The sequence below is a fragment of the Geotrypetes seraphini genome, chromosome 2 (genome assembly GCF_902459505.1).
Source record: "Geotrypetes seraphini chromosome 2, aGeoSer1.1, whole genome shotgun sequence".
Taxonomy (NCBI): Eukaryota; Metazoa; Chordata; class Amphibia; order Gymnophiona; family Dermophiidae; genus Geotrypetes; species Geotrypetes seraphini.
In genome coordinates this window covers 166,375,034-166,387,326 of record NC_047085.1, presented here as the reverse complement: position 1 = coordinate 166,387,326, position 12,293 = coordinate 166,375,034, and the positions used below count along the sequence as shown (strand labels likewise).

Genomic DNA, 12,293 nt, shown 5'->3' with positions numbered 1-12,293 from the left:
GGCTAAGAAGGGTTTTGATGGCTGGGATGGTGAAGATGGGCTGGAGTGAGCTTTGATGGAGACTCCAGTAGATGAAACTTAAGCACACTACTGGGCAGGGGACTAGGTTTCTCTCCCAGTAAAATCTAAGAAAAAGGACCATGTAAACTAAATTAATTTATGGAGCTTGTATGGTTGGGCAGACTGGATGGACCACTTGGGTCTTTATTTACCGTCATTTGCTATGTTACTATGTAAAGCCCATTTATGTATGTTAATCAGCATTACACTTAACATCCTAAAATACTCTCCACCTAATCAAATCAAATCCACAAATGCCAAACACCCTCTACAGACGAAAGAAAAATCCTCAGGTTATGCGTGAGCCAACCACATACAGCTCTACCCCAACACTGACATCATTAGCATAAAAAACTTTCATCAATAGGGTATGTTTAATTCAAAAGGAGAAAGGTCAAGAGCATGGAACAATTAATCACTTAAGTCCATGAACCGTTGACTGTACAAAGAAGGACCAGTGCTATTTTCCTGTTTTCTTTATGTTAAAATATTTTTTCTCCTTTTGAATTAAACATACCCTATTAACAAAAGTTTTTTTTTATACCAATGATGTCAATGTTGGGGTAGAGCTGTAAATACTATAGGTTGGCTCATCCAAGACCTAAAGCTTTTTCTTTCATCTGTAGAGGTTGTTTGGTGTTTGTGGATTTGATTTGATTAGGTACAGAGTATTTTTTGATGTTAAGTAGATTGATTTCCTCCATACCTCACTCTTTGAAGTTTTGTTGTATTAATTAGCATTATACACATAAAAATGGCATATAAAAGTGCCCTTCATCGGTTCAGTTATATGCTTTAAAAAATAGAAATGGTTTAATGCTCAGTGAGGTTTAGTCAAAAACTTTCATGTTCAACATGGATATTCAACTACTGACTCTATAAGTTATAAGCAAATAGTTGGTTTACCATCAGCTGGTACAAGCATAAGCTCCAGTGGCCACAACATAAAAAAAAATGAGCCCTGAATATTCTGGTACCTGTGCCCGGACATGGTCCCATATTGAATATCCAGAGCTAATTTTGCTCATGGAGGTAACATTTTTTTTTAATGGCTCACCTTTTCCAGCTGAATATTTACCCTACTGTTCTTTGACAATGTTATTGTCTAATTTGTCTACGATATAGGCTAGCAATAAAAAAGTAAATGTCCCAAATACAACAGAATTGGTTTTGTTTTTGATAATATACTTTTCATTACATTTGCTAATGACTTTAGAACAGACATGGGCAACTCTGGTCCTCGAGGGCCGGAATCCAATTGAGTTTTCAGGATTTCCCCAATGGATATGCATGAGATCTATTTGGATGCACTGCTTTCAATGCATATTAATTGGGGAAATCCTGAAAACCTGATTGGATTTTGACCCTCGAGGACTGGAGTTGCCCATGTCTGCTATAGAAGCGTGCTGTTGTTACATCTGTATACAAAATGATTAGGCTAAGTGGAGACAACTTGTAAAGCTAAGAGTATAACCAACATAATATATTATGATAATATTGTATACGAGGAATGGGCTAGCTAGACCATACTGCACAGCAGTGATTCATTTCATTGGGATGGTATTCTACAGTTTTGGTGACATCCTTTCTTTTAAGTCTTTATTATTGCTCTTCTTTTCAGCGTCATTGCTTTTACACTTGCGCCTTCAAGGGTCTCCTAAGGGATATGTGAATCCACTGTTTCATTTTCACCCACTCTTTCTGGAGAGTCTCTTCCACAGCAGATGGATGCTTGATTGACATCAGGCACCGAGCTGACTTTCCGTTGTTCTTGTAGTCTGAAAAACAAAGGCAGATGTTACTTTTAGTGAAGTTAAAAATGGCTTTCCTCTACAGTTAAAAAACACACAATGCAGCACTTGAGCACTGCAGTTTACAATAGGTTCTTCTCCTGAAGTAAAAGAGTAAATGATAGTAGATAAAGACCCGAATGGTCAATCCAGTCTGCCCAACCAAGTGGGCATATTCAGGAACTTTTGGTGGAATGTACACAAGATACATGCTGTAAATTGTAGCATATTCTTCAATTGAGGTTTTGCGTACTAAAACACAAAATAGTGCACGATATTTGCAATAGCAAGCATTATTTTGCATATTATTGTGCAATACATAATTTAGAATGCTTTTTTTTTAACTTTGTGATGAATAACATTTTGTACCATTTTCTGCATCTAAGATGTTGTTCATTCAAATTAATAGACACCTATTTACTAAAGTGCATTAACACATTAACCTATGTTATTTGGAAATTAATGCATGTGAATTGCTTCTAACAAAAACAAAAAACAAACTGCAAACTCCTATGTACCAGATGCAGGCAATGTTTATTATACCAAATATTTTATGCAGTTGAAAATACCACCTTATAACAAACCAAGGGACCTGACACGGTCCGTGTTTCGGAAAACACTCCTTCCTCAGAGGTCCTAATGAAAATGAATAAGAAAACTAAGTAGATATATATAATACGTAAATCAATATAAATTGGTGTGCAAAAAAGATAGATAAAGATCCATGTGAACAAATGTATGAGATCGAATAGACCTATGAGATGAAGAAATGAGGATAATGTGCGAACAGAATGGAGAGAAATAGTGTCATCTATAATACATGCATGTAACCACCGTGGCGAACATAAAAATTTCACATAAGTATTACAGATACAAAAAATTATACAAAACCCAGAGAATATAGACTATTAGAAATGCTCTCAAACCTATGAGAGGTGCAACAATGTGCTTGAAAGTTATGTGACAAAAACACATGATGTGAAGGTGAATGGCAATAAAGCGTATACATATACTGAACTTAGGTGAAAACAGAGACCACAAGCGGGTGAGTGAACACAAACTAAAGAAATCTATCAAAAACAAATCCAAAATGGAATACCAATAAAGGTGAAAAGATAAAAAGAAAAGGAGAAAAACCAAGAAAAAACGAATGGAGACCTACCAGGTTGCTAAGGTAAACAATGTTAGCATAGGAAGTTTTATTTTTTAAATTTAAGGTAGAAATTGTATTTAAATTCAACAAACATACTCCCCCCCCCCCCTCCTTTTACAAAACTGTAGCATGGTTTTTAGTGCTGTCTGTGGCGGTCACAGTTCCAATGCTCAAAGAATTCCAATGAGCGTCGGAGCTGTTACTGCCATGGCCAGCGCTAAAAACTGCACTAAAGTTTTGTAAAAGGGGGGGGGGATAATACTGCTAGCACATACATTTTCAAAAAGAAAACAATACAATAAATACTCTTTTACTAGTATAAGAATTTCAGTGCTCTCCCATCTATAGAATAATTTTTACCAATCCTCCCTAACATAAGAACAGTATTAACAAAATTAGTGGGTGTCCACTGTTAAATCATTGTCCACATTTTAATAGTGTGCCTGAACTCTTCCAACAGCTTTTTAATATTTTAAATATACTGTAGCCTACAGCAGTGACCTCCAACCCTATCCTGGAGGACCACCAGGCCCATCGGGTTTTCAGGCTACCCTAATGAATATGCATGGAGCAGATTTACATGCCTGTCACTTCTATTATATGCAAATCTCTCTCATGCATGTTCATTAGGGACAGCCTGAAAACCCGATGGGCCTGGTGGTCCTCCAGGACAGGGTTGGGGACCACTGGCCTAGAGAGTCATTTGTGATGTGGAGAAACTATTCAGACTTCCATGGCCCAACCAGAACCAAATTGGTGACATTAAAACAATGTTTACGATGTGCAGTCTGCCTCAGTTTCAATTCAGGTGCTTGCACATTACAAGTTTACAAGTTTATTAACAATTTGGTACACTGCTTAATCAAGCTTCAAGGTGATTTACATATTAAAAACAAAAGGGGATACATAAAATATACAAATAGTAAAACGAACGAACCACAGATAAACATGAACTACAAAATAAAACAGAGACTGAAACTGGGACGAAAGTTAAAATGGGGAAGAACTACATTATTTGGATAGAAAAGAACAATTAAGGAAGAACATAAGGTAGGGAAAACTTAGAAACCGGAGTTAGTGCAGGTCTAAAATGCATGTAAAACATCCTTAAAAGTACGATCATAGATCAAAGGCATCTTTGAACAGGAATGTTTTAAAAAAATTAGATTTGAAGGTGTTTAGTGACACCTGGATCCCACAAAATTACTCAGCCTATCCATCTCTGAAGTTTATGCTGGATAGGTTTCCAAAAGTACAAGTCTGGCATATATGTCCCATTTTACCTCTCTCCGCATTTTCTCAAACAGAGAAGCAGCAATTCTGGGGGAAATACATTTACTACACTATTTTCTTGCATATTAGTGGCCACAGACATTTTGCCTAAGGCTGCCTCCATCGGGGTTCATTCCTGCTCCTCATATTGTACTCCCAGTTCAACATCCCAACTTCCCCTATTTGGGTAAGTTTCTAAGGCTCTATCTTTAAGAAATGTTCACATGATAGAGTAGATTTTATGATTCCCATAAAATCCTTGCACTATTCTTCCAGAAAGGAGCAATTTGACTTGGGGGTGATCATTAGCGAAGACATGAAGACTGCCAATCAAGTGGAGAAAGCTTCATCCAGGGCTAGACAAATCATGGGCTGTATTCGTAGAAGTTTCGTCAGCCGTAAGCCCGAGGTCATAATGCCGTTGTAGAGATCCATGGTGAGACCCCATCTGGAATACTGTGTACAATTCTGGAGGCCGCTTTATCAAAAAGATGTGCGGAGAGTTGAGTCGGTTCAGCGAATGGCCACCAGGATGGTCTCAGGACTCAAAGATCTCCCGTATGAGGAACGACTGGGTAAGTTGCAGCTGTACTCACTCGAGGAACGCAGAGAGAGGGGAGACATGATCGAGACGTTCAAATATGTCACAGGCTGTATCGAGGTGGAAGAGGATCTCTTTTTCCTTAAAGGACCCACGGCAACAAGAGGGCATCCATTGAAAATCAGGGGTGGGAAATTTCAAGGCGACACCAGAAAATATTTCTTCACCGAAAGGGTGGTTGATCGCTGGAATAATCTTCCACAACAGGTAATTGAGGCCAGCAGCGTGCCAGATTTTAAGAAAAGATGGGATTGGCATGTGGGATCTCTTCATCGAGGTAGTTAGGGGGTGGGCCATTAGTGTGGGCAGACTAGATGGGCCGTGGCCCTTTTCTGCCGTCATGTTCTATGTTTCTATGTTTCTAATCTCCTGTCAGTCTTTCCTTGATCACTGTCTATAATAATGCTACTGAGACATGGGAAATATGGACAAGGCTATCAAAACTAAATATGTATCTAAAGATTTCAAAACTAAAGATGAAACATCTTGTATAATAAGTTTTGGAATGTCCTGATACACTAAGGTTCATCAGAAGAAGAAGGACACAAGATGATTGTAGTTGAACAAGAGAGCTGTCAATTAAAATTTTAGGTGCACTAAAATGATTGCGTTCAATATCCAAAGTGATTTAAATGGGCAGGACAATTTCCTGCCTGTTTATATTGTGTGTGCCTGTCTAGCTGCTGATATTCAGTGGCACTTAAAAGGACAGTTCCACTTAATATCGGCACTCACCAGCCATATCTGAAGTGGATAAGGGGGTATGGGTGTGTGTGTGTGTGTGTGGGGGGGGGGGGGGGGAAGAGGCAGAAGTTATATGGGCACAAGCATAAAAAGCAGTGGCTGTCGGCACTGAATATCAGCTGGCACCACTGTTCCCTCTAAGCGGTGTCTTTCTTCTGTATTGCTACCAGTAGGGAATGGTGTGTTTTCAATCACTATGGACAAGGAGGTTCCCTGGAGTCCTGTAGAATTTGCCTGCCTTTCACTATAGAAAATGTGATATTTAAATAGCACCCCCCTTCAATGGAGGTCTCCTGCTCAGCTTAGAGATAACAGTGGCTGGCACTCATATGGCTTCCAGGTACAAGACTGCGACATGCACTGCCATGCCCTCTCTTCCTCCCACTCTGGTGAGCTCTCCTCCCTCCTTCCACAAAGCACCATTTCCTATTCTCCTCCCAAATATCAAGCACCAGCTTTGAACACCCTCTGTCTCTCCCACTCAGCACCAGCTCTGATCCCCTTCCTTCTCTCATACCCAACATCAGCTCTGAATCCGCCTTTCTACCCCAGTCACCGCAAGACCATCCCTACCAACTGGCACCAACTCTAACCCCCCTCCCAAACCTTGCTGACATTAGTTAGAAGAGACTCCTCCCCTCCCACGAGGCCTACATTACTCCATGGTGGTTCAGTGAGGTGATGGGGGCAGGAATGAACCCCACTTGCTCCTGTCCTTAGTGATTCAATAATAAAAATAGCTGCTGCAACTTCTAACAAGAGTCTTGTGGTATTATTACTACTACCCTACAAGATGTCCTGGTGGACATTTATACTATGGAACTGCTAGGAGATGGAGAAGACCAAGTAGAGGCCAGTCCTGCCCCCAACATCTCACTGGACTACTAAAGAGTAAGGAAGGTCTGTGGGTAGCTTTTTTCTAACTTGGAATGAAAGGCGCTAGTCCTTTGCAGGAGGTGGGTGAGAGGATGTTATGCATATTCCACTAAAGCAAGTCCCAAATGATATTCAGTCAGCACTTGCATAATATCTTTATATACTGTAGATCATGGATGAGTGAAGGGGAATTTTCAATAGGACCTCTAAGTCTGAGGTTGGATGTTTTGGGCAAGACGTCCACAAACCCAGCAGAAAAAATGTTCATTTTCAAAACTGCTAGATGCCTATCTTTTAATTTTGAAAATGACCAATGTATAAGTTTTGGCCTTTAGGATGTCTATTTTGTATGACCATTTTCAAAAATAAAAACGTCCACATGAAAAATGCACAAAAGCAAGTTTTGTAGACATACCCAACTACCTTGTCTGATCGCAGCAGAGGAATCCCCATCAGCTGACCCGGTTTTGGGGATTCCTGCCAGCTCAGCTGATGGGGATTCCCTCTGCCAGGATCAGCTGAGCTGCAGAGCCCTACACCCCTCCTCCTGACAACAAATTGGCAAGAAGGAAGCCCACTCTCTCCTGCCTACAGGACCGCGTGCTGAGAATGATGGGCCTTCCCCCTCCCAATGCATCTTAGGATGCAGTGGGAGGGGCCTAAGGCCCTGATGGGCTCAAAATGACACAGCCCTCCTGCCAATTTGTCTGTGGAAGGTCCGGGGGGGGGGGGGGGGTCCAGAAATGTTAGGGGATGTCATGGAGGATATCAAGGAGGGTCTGGAGGTGTCAAGGTTGGTCTGGGGTTGTCAAGGGTCCAGAAATGTGAGGGGATGTGGGGTTGATACAGGAGGGAGATGTCAGGGGGATGTTGGGGGATGGGTGTAGGGCTTCATGGTTCAAGCTGATCCTGGCAGGGGGAATCCACATCAGCTAAGCCAGCAGGAAATGTAAATGCCTGTACATGGTCTTGCATTAATTTATCAGAGGTAAATTCTGCTTATAGCACTCATCATAAAAAATTAAAACAAATCAAAAAACATCCTGACTGCCATCAGTTGAATATTGACTGGATAATCTTAATTTCAACTGATAAAAAAAATTCTGAAAGGGTAGTGTAATATTGCTGGAACAAATGATAGATTCTTAACTATACAGGTTTCAGGTTTATTTAAAAATTTGATTGTGCCGCTTATAATACTTCTAAGCAATGTACACTTTAAAAATAGGAAAACAATATTACAAGATAATTAAGAGTTGGAACATCATCTGACAGATTTATAACTGCAACCATTTCACTAATTGCACCCTCAACATGAACAATTCTAGGAAATACTGCAAAGAAAAATTTCTGTTGTGTGCATATCCCCACCATTTGCTTCTGAGATTTTCATAAACTTGGTTTCAAAAGAAACAATAATTAGTTCATGAAAACTTCCTTACTTGGGGGCCCTGTTACTAAGCTGTGGTATGCACCAATGAAAATGAGCCTCTTAATATACCACCCTTCACAACAATATCAGAATGGTGTAAAAAAAAATAAAAATTCAAGAAAATATTTTTACATTCCATGAAAAACAACTATTATACAATTAAATAAATGCAGAGATAAAAAGAAAAAAAAAAGGAGAATGGCTGGTACCAAATTAGCGCCTCTCACAATTGCCTTCTCAAAAGGGTGATCTGACCTAGTTTGGCTATTCTTATGTTTTTATGTTATGTAGTAAATGGTCTACTGCAGTCCCTCAAAAGAAACAGCCTTATCAGTCACAACTAGCCAGTTGCAACATACTCATATATTTGCTGGCATGTGTATGTGCTAGATTTTACAAAACTAAAAGGCTGCATTTGGATAAAAAAAAGTTAATTGTATTTAATCACACAGTTAAAGGTATTTTAATTATGTATGTATTTCCCATTGCAGCTCAAGCGGACCGGAAATGACGTCAATAGGATTCTCTATTTCAGACCATGGTAGGACGCCACGGCCATCTTCTGATGCCGGCGACATTTATAGGTAATGACAGGAATAGTAGTTAAGAGCCTTCCCGCGATTAAGGTCTTTATAGCGCATAGGGTAGTAATGTTTCAGTAATCTTTATGTGAGTCTTTATGATTCTCAGGTATGTTCTGTTTGTATATTTTCAGCTCCCCAGCCTTGACAAAGAACGAGCGAAACGCGTTGGTAAAGGGGACGCAAGACTTAGAAGCTGAAAAGCTAAGTCACTATATTATTTATTGAATCTATGAAAATGCACTGAAATGGATGAAATATGTAAATGATAAGCATAACAGAGCAAATAGTAAAAGATATATCAGGGGAGATATGATAGAAACCTTCAAGATCATGAAGGGCATAGAAAAAGTGGACAGGGACAGATTTTTCAAACTAAGGGGAATCACAAGTACAAGGGGGCACTCAGAGAAATTGAAAGGAGAAAGGTATAAAACAAACGCCAGGAAGTTCTTTTTCACCCAGAGGGTGGTGGATACATGGAACGCGCTGCCGGAGGATGTGATAGGCAGAAGCACGCTACAGGGCTTCAAAGAAGGTCTGGACAGGTACCTGGAGGACAAAGGGATTGAGGGGTACAGATAGGAGTAGAGGTAAGGTTATAGGGACAGGATTAGAGGTAAATTATAAAATTAGTCAGAGACCACTGTTCAGGCAGTGGGCCTGATGGGCCGCCGTGGGAGCGGACCGCTGGACAAGATGGACCTCTGGTCTGCCTCAGCGGAGGCAACGTCTTATGTTCTTATGTTCTAAATGATAAAAAGATATATCAAAGATAAGATATATATATATATATATATAAAAAAAACAAAAAAAGCATAATAGGTATGCCATATTGGGAAGCATGAGGAATTGAACCCCCGAGGAACTGGAGTGTTCCGGGGGGAGGTCTGATATCCCTTGGCAATACATTATAAATATCAAATAGTAAATAGCCTATTTTTGGTCTGAATGTGAAGTATTGTTAGTATTGAATAGAATAGAATCATAAGTTAAGCAATATGGCTCAAATGCAATGAGACTGACACAGGTATTAGAGAGGGTATGATATATAATCAGTCTGCTGTTCAGCTATGATTTGTGTTTTGAGTAAATTTAGGCTTGGGCATTTGCATCACATTTTTGTTGGTGCAAATGACTGCAAATTAGGTACAGTTCCTGGGCATAAGCACTATTCTATAAGCCATGTCTATCTTTAAGCACCATTCATAATATAGCGCTTTTTTTTTGGCACCAGATTCTAAATTTATCCCTATACAGTATGTGGATTCCAAATGTAATACATGTATTTTTTTACACTGCCCAAATCATGCTCTCTTCAAATCTGTGCACCCTGCAACTTTTACATGAATTAAAAAACAGCACTGAAAAACTGGCACTCACATGTGTAGCATGTTTATGTATGTAAATACTGTAAGTTTTCATATTTAAAAGTTGTACAAGCCTTCTTAAATGACATCCTTAAGCTTCTTAGCGTCTGCAGAAAATTATTATTATATATAACTAATTATGTTTACCAAATCCTCGCAAAGGCTTTCTATGTGGATGAAAAGAGCATTGCAGAAATGGAAAGGAAAACCAGGTCAGCAAAAAAGAAAAATAAAGTCAGCATATTAAGGCAAGTAATCTGTAGAACTGCAGTAAGGTATATTTTGAAATATTTGGAATTGGCCATTAGAAACAATTCACTGATTATAGGATGCTGGCTACTGCATGCTTCAGTACACAGCTTGAAAGAGAGTGCTGAGATTTAGCAATATACAATATACAGTATTATATAATAGGGTACCTAGGCAGAAAGACACTTAGAGGCATGTTTTGCATCTATTTTATAAAAGCAAGATATGAACCTATAAGCCTTTATCAAATAGCTCCCTAAAAACTCTCACAAAGTTGCAGCTGCTTCAAAATCAGTGTACTGTATAAGTGTTTATATGTGCAGGCAAGAATTTGTGTATATGGGTGTATGCTATAAAATACAGTGGTGCCTCGCATAACGAACGCCTCGCACAACGAACGCTGCACACAACGAACTTCATGTCTTGATTCACACAACGAACTTCGTTTCACACAACGAACTTCGTTTCACACAACGAAGTCGCCCGAGCTGCCGATGTATTGCATCCTTCCGCGCAGGCACTGCAGGCAGTCGTTAGTCACTGCGCTTAACTGCCCTCTCTCACTGTATACAGTCGTCCTTTTAAGATAAACTCAATATTTTTTATATATCATGGCTTCTAAAAAAAGCAGGAAGGTGATTTCTGTTGAAATGAAACGGGAAATAATTAGAAGGAGTGAATGTGGGGTAAAACAGTGTGACCTCGTCAAAGAGTTTGGCCTCAGCAAGACCACCATTTTCACCATTTTGACAAATTTATTTTTTTTTATGTCATCTTAGCATATTTTATGCTGCAGAACGAATTATTTTTTTTAACATGTATTGTTATGGGAAAACGCGTTTCACATAACGAACTTTTCGCATAACAAACTTGCTCCTGGAACGAATTAAGTTCGTTGTGTGAGGCACCACTGTACATGCCTACGTGTTGATCTTGCTCCCTGGAATGACAGTTTTCTGAAGACCTATTTTATGCACATATCTTCCCAGGGAAATTTAGAAGTGCCACCTAGAGCATCTAAATGGGAATTCTATGCTGTATATCTGAATCACTTATAAAATTATCCCATAGAGACCAGCATTTCTTTTATACCCCCTCCTTCAATTTTCATGAGGCAAACCAGGCAAGGAGATGAGACTTTATTTAGAACTAGCTTTTCAGGGAAAAAAATGTGTAGATGTCGAAAAGAACATAAAGAATAGCCATACTGAGTCAGACCAATGGTCCATCTAACACAATTTCCTGTTTCCAACAGTGGCCAATCCAGGTCACAAGTACCTGGCAGAAACCCAAATAGTAGCAACATTCCATGCTACTAATCCCAGGTCAAGCAGTGATTTCCCTTATATGAAGGGACTTTTTAAATATGATGTCTAAATCTGAGTTTATACTATACTAAAAATGTCATCTTTATCTCATTCATATTTTTCATTAAATTAAATTAAATAACGTAAATAATAAATAACTATGTAAAATATAAGATGTGCTCAGTGCACCTCCACCATGGTCATATCCATTGGATACAGAGACCACAATTTATTAGTCTTATCAAGATGTAGCTGGAAACTGGAAAGGAAATGCATTTATTTTGGTAAACGTCTGTCCTCCCTGAAGATGGTAACAAAACTCAGCTGGAGAACGGAGATTCATATTACAATGATAGTGGCGGCTTTTGAAGATGAAATCTATGGCGTAATATTTCACTTTGAGTGGTTTTTTACTTCACTGGATTATAAGTCACAAAAATATTGGTTCATTGGGCCCTGATTTGGACTTGATTGAAGGTGTTATCTTGACTTCAAAACGGAACTGAGCAGCAACAAGTGATTTTTATGTTCCCTTGCCAGTAGTTTATTTATAACTTTGTGGCTGAAGAATTATTCTCAAATGAGATTAAGTCAAACAAAAAAAATCACACTTAATGAATAAGGAGAGGGAACAAGATGTTGCCATGATGGTTCCTTAACAATCGTGGTCTCTGTATCCGATGGATATGATCGTGGTGGAGGTGCACTGAGCACAATTTTTATTTAACATAATTATTTATTATTTATGTTATTTAATTTAATGAAAAATATGAATGAGATAAAGGTGACATTTTTAGTATAACATTTATGATACGAAAGTCAGGTATTTAATTAGTTCCCATATATTGAGATTATATC

At 39.0% G+C, this 12,293-nt stretch overlaps 1 protein-coding gene across 1 annotated transcript in view; it reads right to left on the bottom strand.

Moving 5' to 3' along the window:
- Nucleotides 1-1,454: 1,454 nt before the first annotated feature.
- LOC117353544 (coiled-coil domain-containing protein 102A-like) overlaps nt 1,455-12,293 on the bottom strand; it is a 159,541-nt gene continuing 148,702 nt past the window's right edge. Inside the window, exon 4 of the mRNA XM_033929586.1 lies at nt 1,455-1,838. Coding sequence (XP_033785477.1) covers nt 1,718-1,838 — 121 coding nt within the window. The 3' untranslated portion in view covers nt 1,455-1,717. The remainder of the gene's footprint in view (nt 1,839-12,293) is intronic.